The following is a 15,570-nucleotide window of genomic DNA, read 5'->3' as shown; positions in this document are numbered from 1 at the left end:
ATCTTGATTATTGCTGTATATGGAAACCCAAATTGTGGTTCTTGGCACCAAATGTTTTAGGTAGCCGTAGTGCTTACATAAATTAGCTATCCTAACACGTATTTTGGGAGATAACTGCTAAAACAGTTTATTCCAAGTGCGTTTTTCACAGGCTGGTGATTCTTTCAGTGGCAATTTGTGCTTCCCTTCTCTGTCTGTGACACCTTTATGCCTGCCTAATACAGTCCTGTTTTCTGAGAACTCACCTGTAATGTAACTGGCAGACAAAGCTGACATTGCCCCCTGCAATGGGCCGCTTCTGCAAGGCACATTTTTTAGGTATTTACATTTTTAGTAAACTGTAAGTTTTCTGAGACAGTTGAGGGTTTCAGCATGCCCAAGCTGTGGGGTAGATGTGCCAGTTCATGAAGAGGAGGAAAGAACTGAAGCTGAAGAGAACTGGCAGGTCCTCGAGACTGAGCCCCCAGTCTGGAGAGCTTTTCTCTTCATGAGAACTTGTGCAGTTCTCAGTAGTGCACCACACCTGCGCTGTGCCACTCAAGTGCTGATACTTCTTCCTTCTTTTCCTCCCCATCCATCTTCCCAAGTATCAGGATATTTATTTAACACCTCATTCATTTTTCCTGTTAGGAGCAACCCAGCTGCAGGCAGAGTTCTGCCAAAGCACTTAACTGCGTGTGTACCAAAGCAGAGCGTGGGAGAGACCAGGATACAGTTGAATAAGTAAATGTGTACAAGTAATGGTGATGTAGAACTGTTAGTCTTTGAGAAAGGAGGAGTAAATCCCAAACTTGAAGACATAGCCATAAATGTTTTTGCAGATCAGGTGGGAGTATTTATATACCCACACAGTCAGTGGCAAAATCTTACATGACAGAGCACAGCCAAGGCTTTCTTACTGGGCTGCAGTCGAGTTTTCAAATTCTCCGTGTTCACCTCTGTCATTTGGGACATTTTGGGAGGTGAAAGGTTTAAGTAGCAAATAAACCATTTTTAAACAGAGAAGGTAAATTTTCTCGCTTTCTCAAAACCTTTAGAATTGACTCCTACTGACACAAAGGCTCTCTGTGTGTTACTCTTCTGGGCCTTTGCTGCTGTGGATGACAGGTGAAGGAGCAGCCACTAGAAGGGGAAAGGACTGTAAAATTGGTGTGTACCCTCATTTGGCAGATAGGTTCTGAGGAATATAAAAAATTTTTTTTTTTTTTTCCCCCACCTAGCTTTCTGGAATTAAAGCTAGCTGACAAAACTCATGCTACCCAAATTAGCATTCAAGACTTTTCCAGAGAATCGAGCTTGGGGCTGCTTCAGTATCTACAAACAATGCAGCAGGTTTCTGCTCTCTCTGCTTGCATTCCCAATTACTGCTTTACTTAGACATAATGAGAAAAAGTTCCAAGTGGCCAGGTTGTCCAATGGAAGGCATCAAAACTACTGTGCTTGCTAGTTTAGTGTTGTTGAATATACAACATGTTGATTCCCCATACGTACATTCATACATACGCACATTACCTTCCTTCAGCTTGCCTGCTGATGAAAGAGGAAAGTAAAAATGAAGGCAGATGATACTCTGATATGTAATTAAGGTTTATCTCTTTGAACAGAAGCCTATCTCTGTGGAGACAGAGCATGAAAACAGACACAGAGTGTGAATTTGCCAACCTTCTCCTCACAGGTGTCCATCTCTACTACGTTGGAGGGGAGGTGTACGCTGAATGTCTGAGCGACAGCAGCATCTTCGTGCAGAGTCGGAACTGCAACTACCACCACGGGTTCCATCCCACCACGGTCTGCAAAATCCCCAGTGGCTGCAGTCTGAAGATTTTCAACAATCAAGAGTTTGCTCAGCTCCTGGCTCAGTCTGTGAACCATGGCTTTGAGACAGTGTATGAGCTTACTAAGATGTGCACTCTCCGGATGAGCTTTGTAAAGGTATGTGGGCATTGGCTTGAGATTATTTTGTAAGCAAAGTAAAATTTTTTTTTTCCTTAATGTAGTGATTTTCAATGGCCCAATAACTCCCTTCATCAGCCTATTAATGGCTGTTGAATTTTAAGGATGGAATGCTCGTTAAGGCTAAGACAGATAGTGAAATGAAGTATTTGTGGACAGAAAACCACCTGGCCCACATACTTAGAAAGCTTGAGGTGACTTGCAGAGGATGTTTCTTCACATAAGTCCTCTAAATCTTGACCAGCAACTCCCAAATTAGGAGCTGCAGTCATTATTTAGAATAATATGCATACCTTTCTATTCTAGGAAGGCATGCAAGGTCAGGATTTGTGATGTGGCTGTTGTGTGAGTGTCAACACAGGTACTGATATGAAAGGGCTGGTCCTTAAATGAAAGTAATCAAATGAAGATGGTGATATGCTGCAGCCCTCTCCCTGATGGGAGGATGAGAACTTTCAGATGTGTTGAGACAGGAGTTCCTAAAATGGGATAGGCTGTTTACAGCTCTGCATCCTACAGAGTTGTATGGCAGTATTGCCTAAACAGTCAGACAGGACCTCTTGTGTGCTGGAAGTTGCACTGCACAGTGCTCAGAGCTGCTGCCAGCTGTGCTGGGAGCTTGGAAATCCTTTCATTAGTGATCAATACAGAGCAGAACAAACTGTACCTGCAGATGTCATAGTCTTCTCTTGAGACCTGCCCCAAGAATGGTTCACTTACAAAATAATTTTGAATGCTTTTAAATATCTTTTTATATCTTTGGTAATTACTGTAATAGAATCAGGTGTGAGCTGAAACAAAACCTGTCTTAAGTTGAGGAACAGCCTGATGGGGGATGACCATGTCCTCTTTCTCCAAGGAGGAATGCTTCTGACTTACTGCTCAGTTTGTCATCCCCATCCTGAGAATGACACTTTGGTTCTTGTCAGACAGATGCCTCACCCCCATTTCCACATCAGTCTTTTAATTTTTTGATCTGTTTGGCAGCATTTTCACCCCGTTTGGTCTATTTTCAGTCTTGGCAGAGAAGATTTGAATATTCCTCTCTTCAGAGGCTTTATAGGGACCTCAGGCCGCTGGCAGTGATGTATGGGGAAATTTTACACTGCTACAGGTTATGTCTTTAAAGACTTCCATTCCAAGAGATCTGAAATGATACCTTTTCCACATTTATGACTTTTTTAGCTTCTGATTTGTTTGTTGAAATGGGATAATAGTTGGTGGGTGCTATGGGTGCTGTGCCACCCTGCTGATAATGACTGTTGAAAGTTATTTTGGTAAGCAGTATGCTTCTCACGTGTTTAGTATTAGAATACAAGGTGATTTGTTTTTTCTTTCCCTGCTTATGATTCTATTTCCAGGGTTGGGGAGCTGAATATCATCGCCAGGATGTAACGAGCACTCCATGCTGGATAGAGATACATCTCCATGGTCCCCTTCAGTGGCTGGATAAAGTACTTACTCAGATGGGCTCTCCTCATAATCCTATTTCTTCAGTGTCTTAAAAGGTCCCAAGCTCCTGCGTTTTGGAAACAGTTGAGCCTTGCATGTACTTGAAAGATGTATGAGTCAGACACACGTGGGGTTTTTTTTTTCTCTCCCCCCCTCAACTGGCAACAGCTGAAAAAGAGCCATAAAAACACTTGACTTCTGTGACCAACTGTTGGATTCAGAAAACAAAGATAAATAAACCCCTTTGACATACTGTTGGTATAAAGAATTTTAGTTTACATTGTAATGTACTGCTATGGAGTTGATTTACAGGGCTTAGTACAAGAGGGACGACAGAGCCCAAGCCAAACTCAGTGTGCAGGAGCGAGTTCCCGAAGGATTTTTCTGCAGCCGGCACTCTTAAGATTCTCCTTCCTTATGTTCAGCACTCACTGGTTTCCCCCATGTCCTCTGGAGCTAAGAGTGGATGTTGGCCAAGTCTTTTGCAGCCTCTCTTCAGTACTTCTTAGGAACATTACATTGATGGTTGCTGTTCTCTTTAAAAGTAAAAGACATCATAAGGTTTAATCTCCATAACTGTGTGCTATCTCTGAAACTGTGTCCTGACCATACTGCTGTAAGAATGTTAGGTATGTTCTTTTGCTAAATGTATGTATGGCGTATTTGAAAGTTTAGAAATTAATTAGACTTAGTCCATAAAGGAATTAGGAATATTTGAATGGGGGGAGGGGGGAGTGGGAGGAGGAAATGACAACTGAAATGTAGAATATATTGTAAACATAGCGTGTTAGTTTAAACTGAGGTCTGAATTTTGTTGAGCATTTTGTTTTCATACTGCCTTCTTCTTGTTAGTTCTGACTATTTTTGCCTCTTCCTTTCCCCCAAAGCAATTGTGCAGCTTCTTTTACCCATGAAGAGGACAAAATGATTACTGCAGTTTGAAGGCTGCAGCTCTATGTATTTCAAGACAAATTTGTACAGAGTGCTCTTTAACTATTGAGCAATTTTATACAGTTGATGTAACAAATGCAGGCTTTTAATTTTGTGAGATAATCTTGTTTTGCCAAACATAGTAACTGTTAATTGTTTGGAGGACTTCAGTATCCCTGTGGGGGTCTATTTCAAACTTAAAAATATATATATATATTTTTAATTTTTTTTTTTTGCTGCTTGGTTTATTTTCTTATCTTTGCTCTTTTATATTCATGTAAGCTGTAGTACTTTTAAGTACTTTTATTCCAAAACTAGTGGGTCCTCTTTACTGGAAATTTTGAATAAAACCTGTTGTTACTGCTTACATTTGATTAAAACCTTGTCTTGTCCACTTCTTAGCAGACTCTTAACAAGCCAGATAGAAGTGTGGTCTTGGAGGAGAAACAACTAAAAATGAAGATGTGCTGAGCTTAGACAGAATGATTAGTACAGGTTAGTAGCCCTGCTAAACTCAGGAATGAGGGGAGGCTGAGCAGCAGAGCTCAGTGTGTGTTCAGCCAGACACTGAATGCATCTGCCTGTCTCTGAAATGAGTAATAGCCCTTTTTGGAGTATGCGTGAAATACCACCTTACTCTCTCTTTTATTTTCTTTTATCTTTTTTTTTTTTTTTTTTTTTTTTTTTGGGTTGTTGTGGTTTTTTGGGGGTTTTTTTTTTTGGGTTTGCTTTTTTGTTGTTTTTTGTTAAAGGCAATTCCACTACTTGACTCAATATACATTTTTTAAATTAAAAATTCTCCCCTTGCTCAGGGGAAAAAAAAAAATCCAGAATGTACAAGTTCCCTATGGAGAAGAACCTGCTACTTTTACATTCCAAGAACAGGTTTTTTGGTTTCTTTTCAGATTCAGTTTGACTTATCTTTTTCATAAAGAAGCGGTCATAGCACAAATGTAAGTCTTGAAAATACATAAAATTTAGAGATGACCAAAAAGAGAAGGAATGCTGTTTGCTTCTCAGGCACTGTCTTTTGTTTTGATATCTTCAGCCCCTGCTACATAAACTCCCAGCTGTTCCCAACAGTTTCATTCCTTTTTATGGAATGCAGCTGTGAGGTAGTGACTTCTTTTTTAATTAGTGCTGTACCCATCCATCATGCAAGTCTTAAGGAGTGTTTCTACTTGGATGTTTTCGTATTTGGATGATCCTGTGCAAGTTCTGATAAACTTTGAAAAAGCGTTGGAGTAAGAAAAGAAAGTTTTATGTTGTGACTGCTTTGAATGTTGCTGTCTTTTATGTTTTGGGCTGTAATGCCTCTCTGTTTTTCCTAAATAGGGATTAAAATTAGAAAACAGTAGCTCTGCAGAGCCTCAGAAACTTTGAGCGGCAATCTGAATTAAGTGGGACGTGCAGGATCCCAGTTTTTCTGAGTTCCTTCTGTTGTCACTTTTTCTATAATACTGTTGAAGTGCTTGGGTGCATAATATTTTCACTATCTGTAATCTGGCTTTTTACTTGTGGTGTGGAGACATTAGGTGCAAGGAAAAAGTGAACCTTCATATGATGGCAGGGAGTATCTCAGCTGTACTTCATTAAATAAGATGAGTGGACTGGAGTAGGACTGAGATTCTCAGGTGGTTTAGTCTGGGTTAAATTTTTTTTTTTTCACAGTACTGGTATGGGGCTCTTTTGGATTTGTGCTGGAGACAAGTGCTGATTACACAGGGATGTTTTCCTTCCTGCTGAGCAGGGCTTACACAGATCCAAGGCTTTTTCTGCCTCCCTCCCCACTGCACCAGTGAAGACAGTGGGGGTACACAAGGAGTTGGGAGGGGACACAGCTGGGACAGCCAGCCCCAGCTGACCCAACATATATCCTATAACATATGAAGTCATGCTCAGCAGGTAAAATGGGAAGAAGGAAGGAAGGAGGGGTGTTTGGAGTGATGGAGTTTGTCTTCCCGAGTTACAGTTACGTGTGGTGGTGCCTGGATTTCCTGGAGATGGCTGAACACCTGCCTGCCCATCGGAAGTGGTGAATGAATTCCTTGTTTTGCTTTGCTTGTGTGTGCAACTTTTTCTTTACTTATTAAATTGTCTTTATCTCAACCCACAAGTGTTCTTACTTTCACCCTTTCAATCTTCTCCTCCATCCTACCTGGGGTGAGTGAAGGAGCAGCCTCTGAGTGGTGATTAGTTACCAGCTGGGGTTAAACCACAACAGACTAACAGCCAGAAACACAGGAGGTAGGAAAAGGTTACCTGGGAGGAAACAACTGCTGGCTTCAGGCTGTTGTGAAAATTTCTGGAGCATTTTGAAGAAGTCTTCCTACCGATTTGCCCTGCTTTGGATAGTTGGAGTCGGAAAGCTGGAAAAGGCAAAGGACAAGAAAGAAAGGAAGGAAAAGCGTTTCTTGCTGACCTCTCACAAAACAGAGAATGCTGTGAACTAAAAACACAGACAGAGCCTATGGTGTCCACTCTGTAACCAGGTAAGTTCCTGCTGCTTATTTGGTTTTATTTCCTCATAGTTTCCTCCATTTAATCTCCTGAACAAAAGAATTAAACACAGAAGACACTACTTAAAAGCCAAGACAAGTCCCTGTTATGAGAAACTGAGAAGACAGGGATATCTGTATTGAGGAAAAGCAGTGTATGTGGACACAAATAATTCTATGGAGCTGAACATGTTTTGAAATCTCTGCTTTGGCTTTTAAGTGCTGGAAATCAAATAATCCTCCCTGAGTGGAGATGACTTTTTAATCATTTAAGAGGATTTGGTAAGCGTTTAAAAGATTTGCTGAAAGCTAAGAGGGGTAGTCATGCTTACCTGTATGGATAAAAATAATGCATTTTTATCATATCCTGTATCATAAGCATGGGCCTCATCTTTCAATGCTTGCTAACCTGGTATTGCTGTCTACTTTGTTAAAGCCATTTGCTGCTAAATCACTCCTCTTCCTACTGTAGCTATTGTCCTTTATTATCTTAAGACAGCTATAGTTGTCTTTTTTAGCCTCTAAATAACACAGGTGTATTGTTGTTTGAAGACAATAAATCAGCGTAGAGGTGTCTGAAATTGATGTGGATCTTTCTTGGTGTGCCTGTCTCCTTGATTTCTCCTTTGCTAAAACCTTTGATGGACACCTTGGGAGTTAGCTGTCTTTTGGTGCTCTCTTTAGTAATTGCTGCTGGTTTGTTCTGTGAAGCACACTGTAGCCTCTTAGTGTGCTCTTGAGATCTGTGATTCATGGCCATGAACTGGCAGTCACCTTTTTCTGGATGCTTGCCTAAATATACAACATAACTCTACCATCACCAGCCGTGGTGGAGCAGTATATTTTTTACACACATCGTCTCACAGTTCATTTTCTTAAGTATTTGTGATTCTGTGCAGGAGGGAAGGGAAAATGGCTCTTATTTTCCTCTGGCCCTCTCTGTCCTTGACTTAACTCAGCCAAGAGAGACACCCTTGCCCTGTTGTCCTTCAGGGGATGTTCTCTCTTCTCTGTTCCCTAAGCTCCCCTAACTGACTTCTATATTCTGGATGACTTCCCCTGTTTTTTTGAACTCTGCAACACTGCTTTTTGTCATCCTCAGGAGGTGCTGTCCCTGTGCCACCGCAGGTCACGTGTCTGTGTGCTGTCCTGTGGTGGGAGCTGCTGAGGCAGAGGCCTCTGGTTCCCCACTTCTGTTCAGTTTAATTGAGGTGGCTGACAGGTGGCCCCTGTTTCATTCACCCCACCTGTAGGAGCGATTCAGCTGGGAAGGCTGTGTCCCCTGGGGTGTCTGGTGAACTGTTTTTCATGAGGCAGGTGTGATGGAGAGGCCGCCTCCTGATCAAAGCCTGTTGCAAATACAAAAGTGACTCCAATGAGAGTGACAATGTAAGCATCCACTGGGCTTGATGTGGTTACAGAGCTGAGCAGGTCTATTGCAGGGAATGGACAAAATGGGTACAGTTTTTATGCAGGTCTGGTGAATGCCTTGCAGTTAAAAATGATCCTCAGTGTGTGTTGTTAATTGATCTTGTGTGACCAAAGTAATCAAAAGTAATGTCAAACAAACCCCCAAATTTTACAAACGGTCCAGAAGGCTGGAATTTGATTCAATCATCTTTAAGGAATGTTGAGACTTTTTTACTCTAATGTGTGTAGATTGATAATTTTTTCTTAAGAATTGGTTTGTGATTTCCCCTTTTCATTCTGCCGCTAAGGCATGAATTGAAAAATGTGTATGTTGTCTTCATGATCCTACCCGCTCATCTGAGACTCTAAATCTTTAAAGCTCAGAGGAGGCTGTAGTTTAATTTTGAAGAAGTAAGCAGTGTCACTTGCTCCAGTTTGTAGACAGGAGTCAAGATATCACAGTGATAAAAACCTGCCACTTACAGTTGTGTACTATAGTAAATACAAAATGAGCTATAATTGTATCTCAGACTTTCTTTGCTCAAGGAGTTTGGTTTATGTGGGGCAGTCACTTGCTTAGATGTGCTGGGAAGAGCAAAATCTGCCTTCGTAAAACATTCTGGTTCTCCTGTTGCTGTGTCCCTGGAATGTGTAAAAAAACATTCTCTTCTATAAAGAAAAACTTTTTCTTTTTATAAAACTTTCCCTTCCCCTTTCTCCTCATATAACTTTGAACTTCTTGGTCTGCTGTTTCTCTAGATTACTGAGCTGAGCTTAGAACAAGCAGGAGAATGAGTTTTGATGTGTGTAGTGCTGCAGTAACACTTCACTGTTTTTTGGAGCACTTGGTTCTTGGCAGGAGAACAGGGTCTGTCTCATCTCTGAGCCCTTCACTTCTGCCTTCTGTTGATACTGTAGGGATTGGTAATCCTGAGTGTTTTCAGATATACTTGTGGAGACTGAAAGATGGCTGCTGTCCCATCAGATATTTCTCCAAGTTTGTGGACCATTCTCCTCAAGTCAAAATCACCAGGCCACAGTGCTGGCAACAGAACTATTTGGAAACTGGATCCAAGCATGGCTTCATTTTGAACGTGATTCGGCCAGTGGTTTGACTACAAACACTTTTCAAACCTCTCAAACACAGCTTGATCTTTCTGTCTGCTGGATTTGGGCCATGCTGTTTTCACAAGCAGCACAGAAAGAAGCTACCTTGATCTGCATGCTCTGGAGACTCAAAAGTCTAAGAGGTGGGTTTTCATCTTGTGCTAAGAGAGCAGTTCTGTAAATACTCTTTCATGGGGTAGTTTTTAATTGCAGTGTGGGGTTTCTTTGTACCCCTACTGCTAATTATTGATGTGGCTCTAATTCAGAATACATTCTGGGCACTGGGGCCATTCAGTTTTCTGACCCACTGTGTTGCTCTTGGTCTTTCAGGAATCACGTCATTGCCTCAGGTGTGCCTGTGTTTTCCCCAGGTCACAGGAGCAAGTTCAAACACAAGTTTAAGCTTAAACAAGTTTAAGTGGTAGATCTTCAGTTGAATTTGATTGTACACTGATTGAAAGCAGCTTACAACCAAAATATTGAACCACTAAACTCTCTAGAAACTGACCATCTTCAAAAAGATTCCTGGGAAAGCACTGGGATGCCTTAATGTTGGCAAGGGCACATACAGCAGTTTGAGCTGTCACCTCAAGTTTGGGGTGTTGCAGCAGCCCTCTTATTAGAGGGTAAAGATGAGGTGAGGCACAGACTTCTTGTCAAACACAGCATGAAAAGGGTCCTGGTTTATTCCTTTTCACAGCTTAGTCATCTTAACTCCAACCATTCACTGACTCTGCCTGCAGCAAGCTCCTACTGCAGGTTTCCCTTGCAGCCTCAGACTGCTGGTTATTTCCTGCTGAACTCTGACTGCAGGGATCAGTTTGCAGACTCTGGCTGCAGGCTTTCACCCAGCTAGACTGTGACTGCAGGTTCCAACAACAGGCTCTGACTGCACACCCAGATTGACCTCACAGCAGTGATTATCTCTCCCCAGGATCCTGCTTTGTGATTCTCTCCTTCATGCACCTCAAGGTTTCTCCTCCATGATGGTCCTCTCCTTACCAGCCAATCTCCTCTTTTATCTCACTCATCTTTATTTATCTTTATACAGCTGTTGTTCAGCAGGGGCGAGGCTGTACTGGTTAATTAACACAGCTGTTACTTTTCAGGGTGAGGTCACCTGTATTCCCTTCTCCTACATGGGGACCCTGATTCTACAGTGCTTATTTTGAGTAGGGGCTGTCCATACCCTCACAGGATCTGCTGGCACCATACAAGCCCCAAATGAATCCATGTTGTGATTAATCAAAAGAAGCAACAGAAAAAGATCCATGTGTGTACAGTGGCCAGGAAAGGTTCACAGCCAGGTTTTCTTACCATCACTTGAGAAAGTACAGGAAAATGCCCATTTCTGTGCCAGCAGCAGTGGGTGGGTGATAGGGATGTGGCAGTGCCATTACATGGAACAATCCTAAGCATGGTCAGACCTGGAACTTCACAGCTGAATGCGCATGGAGGCTGGTCTTGCATGTGAGCATTTTGTTGGATACAATGGGGGAAAAGGATCACCTGACCACACTATGAATGGTCTTGTTTTATTTGGTGTTTATTTTCACTGTTGTTTCAGAGTTGTCTGGGTGCTCTTGCACTGTTGTTCCTTCGATAGTAAGGTGGATGAAAGGATATGCAGAATCTGTGGGCTTTCCTCTGTTTTTCTTCCATGTTCTAGTCGTCCCTTGTCTTTTGTAAAACATTACTGTCTCCTTGTGTTGGGAATTACCATGACCTGACACAGGTGGGGTACACAAGAAGTCCAGTCAAAATTTGTTCTCTCTACAACTGTATCTGGAATGCCTGAAAAATGTGACATGGCCTTTCACATAAACAGGAAACAGGCCTTGTAAGGGACTGAGTGTAGCTGAAAGCCTAACCCAAATAACACTGTTAGTCATCTCCATCTGGGAGCCTTTCAGTGCCACACAAGTTTGGAAAACGTGGTTGTGACTGGCTTCCACATGTGGGATGAATGGCGGTTACCAGATGTTGCCTTACACATTTAACTCTTTTTTTCTAAATTCTGTCTGAAACACAAATGTTCTGTGGGTGAAAGCCTGCACGTGTGAAGGTTTTGGTGCTTGCACAGGAACAGGGTTGGACCTGCACCACTGGAAGCAGGGTCAAGGTTTCTCTGGTCATCTGAAGTTTCTGATGACAGTAAGCAGTGAAAAACAGAGAGGTAGTAAATTAAATACACAGTTGTCAGAGGTGGAATGCAGTGTGCTTCTGAGTGCTGGCTAATAAGTATGTCAGTGAAAGCTGGCCTTATTTCCTCAAAAAGAACACCATGGAATGTAACAGCAGACTGACGATATCCTCTTCGGGCATATGTAATAATTAGGCACTCTTAATTTCCCAATTTTCAAATGTATGGGCTATGGATTATATCCTGTGTCTGGATAGTTTTTCAAATGATTTAGTTTTAATTTCACTAGATTTAGTTTTTCAAATGCAGAACCAGAAGGCTCCTTGTGAAGTTCCTCCCTCTCGGTACTTGTAGCCTGCTCCCTCTTTCTCCAGCCTTTCTTCCTCTGTGCTTACAGAAGTTTGGAGAGAACGGTAAAAGGACTGGTTACTGAAAAAAAGTAGAGTATGAGTTCATGTGATACCATGAGAAGATACCTAGTGTATACCGGGAAAAACAAACAGTTGTAGGGGGAGTATTTTAATTTCTGTTGTTGGGCATTTTTAAAGTAGCCTGTTTATTTTTTGTGGGTTTTTAGAAATGTAGCTTCCAGACTACAAGTCTGAGATGGTTAACCTGGTATTGCTGGTTTGTTACTAAGGTGCAAATGACAGAATTGGAAATAATTTAAAATTCCCTGTTTTAGAGAAGGCAAATTCTGTAAGATAATATTCCTACTTTTAAGGAATACTTTTGGTTGGGTTTTCATCTTTTGTTTTTCCTGGAAAGCTGGATGAAGACAGGTGAGAAATATAAGTCCTCATACCTGCGGAGGAGGAGTACAGGCATCTGCTTCACTTTCTTACCTGCCACCTCCCTGAAATGAATTATTCTTCTGTAGTTTTATGGGAGGAAAGGGAAAAATCTGGAGGGACTTGCTCCATGTGGTTTCCCTCTGGCTAAAGCTGACCCAGCCACAGGGAGAGATCTCACAATGGAACAGATGCTGTGTTCTTCAGATGAATTATGAATTTCAGCCTCTGAAAAGATCACTCTAATAGCTGGAGGGCTATGAGAGGAGGGAAAACTACTTTGAAAAACGAAAACATCACTTCGGGTGCATAAAGATTTGAGACATTCTTTCAGGAATGCTGCATTGGAAGCATATTTGAGCCTTGTACGTATTATGCACATGCAGAAGTGCAGTAAATGCTGGTCAGGTGAGGGGCTGGCTGCAATATGCATCCTTTCAGTGGTGTATGGGATGGTCAGAAGGGCTTTGTGTAGGATTAAAGTAAAATTTAGAAGGTATTTTGCAGCTTCTCTACATACCCTGTTTCATTTATTAATCACTTTTGTAGTTAGAATGTTTCTTCTACTATTTGGTTAAAATCTGCCTTTCTAAGAAAGGGGTTTGCTTTATAGTTATGTATTATGTCTATGTATTTTACTTTGCCTTTTGCACGTGCCTTTAGTGGTTGTCACTCCACTAGAAACGCAGTGGGTATCCAGCATGTTTTCCTGGGTATCCTGAGGCATTCATCATTTCATGATGCTTTCATAAGGCTCTTGTGAGAATGAGCAATGATTCTGTGAAAAAGTTGGCCTAATCTCAGGACTCTTACACAATTGAGCTAAAAATTTAAAATTTTCTATCTCCTGGAAATGATCATGTGGAATGTCCAGGTTCGTGCTCAGAAAAGATTACTTAGAGTCATTGACAAAGATTATCCTCTTGGATTAAACTATTTTTTTTGTTCTTTCCCTTTGTTTTTTTGACTGTTTGTCTGATACCTTTTAACACTAATACTCTCCTAAAGCACTGTCTGGTAAGTATTCGCTGTTTTTTTTTAAATAAGAGTTAAAACATTTATCCAAGAAGCATCTGAGTGTTACTGTTAAAAGTAAAATTGCCTTAAAGGGAGGAGGCAAAAGTTGAGTGGGTTATTTTTCATTTTGTCTTATTTCAATGGAAAAAAATGCATGCGCTGTCATCTTTTTCTTAGATCACGAGGAACAAAAAGAGTTTTCTTGTACAGGTCAGACTTTAAAATGTGGTCTTTGTTATTTAGAATGCATTAATTAAGAAAGTCTGTGGTTCGATAACTAGCATTAGGTCTGTATTTGTAGTCTTCTTCCAGAAAAGCTGACCAAAGGGTTTTCGGAAGTAACCTTTGCTGAATTACTTGTTGCCCTGCTGTCTGAGCCTCTGAGACACTGCAGTCATCAGTAATTAATGCAGGAGTGTTTCTGTGCATGGTGGAAGGATCAAGTGAGGAAACTGCCTGCTCACCAAGTTTTGTTCTAAAACATCATGGCAAAAAAAAAAAAAAGTGCTTTAAAATTAACGGAAAGGGTCAAACCTGGAGCTTTTGTGTAGATAGCTACTCTGAGGAAGAAGAGTTCAATTTTTGCTTTGCAGGGAATAGGACAAGAAATAGCAGGCTTAAACTGCAGAGAATAAAATTATGTCTAATAATGGGGGCGGGTGGAAGAAATTTGTGTCAGTTAAGATACTAAACACTAACAAGTTATCTGGATAGGTTCTGGAGAGTTGATTATTGGAGACTGTCAATGACAGGTTAGAAAAATGGATATTGGGAATTGCAAAGGTCGTCTTGACACTTTCTTGGATGTTTTCCTGCTGCGTGCTGTGACAGTTTAGGGCTCGGTCCTAAACCAAAGAACTGAATTCTGTCAGATGTTGAGGATGCCTTTGTCACCTGAAAATATTTTCATACCTACTGAGACATAGTGATTTATTATAAAGCAGGCAAAGCTATTTTCCTCCTCTTCTCCTTGTTCCATATGCCTGTGTAGTTAAAGAGGAGTTGCAGCTAAAAAATGTATTGATTTGCACAGCTATCCTAGTAACAAACCTCACTTTCTGCTCAGGAGTGTGTTCTGTACAAGCATTTAACCATCACTGGGAATGCTGGAGTCCGAATGCCTCATACAAAACCATCTGGAAAAGAGCTTTTCCTGAAGCTTATCAATATTCCTAACAGGAACCTAGAATCTTTGCTCTCAGAGCAGCAAGACTGAAGAAGCAGTGACAGCTATAATGGCAGGGCACTAATGACTCTGGAGCAATGTTACTTGTGTAATTGGAAATGATAAAAACACTGTCATTAAAACAGATTGTTGATACCACCTTTATTCTTTTCATAGGCTTAGTTACAAGAATGGATTCACTCTAAGGAGATGATATCAGAATTTTTATGCTTTCCATAGCTAGATGGGTAGATCATGAGGCTTTAACATATGAAATGTTATTTTTCCAGCCCACCAGCTAAAGGAAGTATGGATTTGAATGACTGAATACCTTTCCTTCACGGGAACAGGAGCACTGGGAAGGTGAAATGTCATTGACATGTGATTCTGAAATGTAGAGTAAGAGCTGAGAGCTCTGACTTGAGCTCTAATTTTCTCACATTTTTGTGATTTGGTGTTAGCAAAAAATTCCTTATAGCTCAGTGTTTGGTATAAAATATGAGAAGACAAAATCAATATCCCTTCCATTCAAGAAACATCTCATTCTGCAAGTAACTGCTGTTTTAATCCTTCGAGTCTCTACTCATTCTGTCTTTTTTAGAGTAAGTGCATACCGGAAGTCAACAACCGAAAGGGTTGGTTATGGGGAGAGACTGCAATACGGGAGGCCTCCTGTATTTTTATACTTTAAAAGCAACACTAGCAATTTTTTGCCTATTCCATTCTTTTAGATTAATTTTATAAACTAATAGGCTTTTTTAGGCTTTCTGTCAGACGTCCACTATTGGTGACTGCACTCTCATTGACATATACTCAGCATCTGCTCTAGTATCAGTCTTGCTTCTTGAGAGGAAAGTAGCACCAGGGATATGTTCTCTTGGAATAAATGGCAAACAGGGACAAGGGATGGTGTGTGTGTGTGTGTAACACAGACTTCTATTCAAGAGTTCTTGCGTTCATTTTTTAATGTTTCATCTACCGACGATTTGAATACTCTGCCTCTGGCTGAGCAAGAGACAGCATTCCTGGAAGTTCCTAGAAGTGAAGTATTCCTGGAAGTTTCCTTCCAGAAACGGCAGAAAGCCTGAGTCTAGGCCAGACTGG

The 15,570-nt window shown here is 41.1% G+C and overlaps 2 protein-coding genes across 10 annotated transcripts in view; both read left to right on the top strand.

The window, feature by feature from the left end:
• SMAD1 (SMAD family member 1) overlaps positions 1-4,702 on the top strand; it is a 77,570-nt gene extending 72,868 nt beyond the window's left edge. For all 9 annotated transcript variants that reach the window (XM_066186540.1, XM_066186538.1, XM_066186533.1 and 6 more), the window contains exons 6-7: positions 1,676-1,932; positions 3,315-4,702. In XM_066186540.1, the coding sequence (XP_066042637.1) occupies positions 1,676-1,932; positions 3,315-3,458 (401 nt within the window). In that variant the 3' untranslated portion in view covers positions 3,459-4,702. The remainder of the gene's footprint in view (positions 1-1,675; positions 1,933-3,314) is intronic.
• Positions 4,703-6,502: 1,800 nt separating this feature from the next.
• Positions 6,503-15,570, top strand: part of MMAA (metabolism of cobalamin associated A) — a 40,539-nt gene continuing 31,471 nt past the window's right edge. The window contains exon 1 of the transcript XR_010721547.1: positions 6,503-6,827. The gene's annotated coding sequence lies outside the window, so the exon portion shown is untranslated. The remainder of the gene's footprint in view (positions 6,828-15,570) is intronic.

The sequence above is a fragment of the Chamaea fasciata genome, unplaced genomic scaffold, assembly GCF_029207755.1.
Source record: "Chamaea fasciata isolate MVZ Bird 193981 ecotype frontalis unplaced genomic scaffold, bChaFas1.0.hap1 SCAF_6, whole genome shotgun sequence".
NCBI classification, from domain to species: domain Eukaryota; kingdom Metazoa; phylum Chordata; class Aves; order Passeriformes; family Sylviidae; genus Chamaea; species Chamaea fasciata.
The sequence above is the reverse complement of the archived record's forward strand: the minus strand, read 5'-3'. Positions and strand labels throughout refer to the sequence as shown.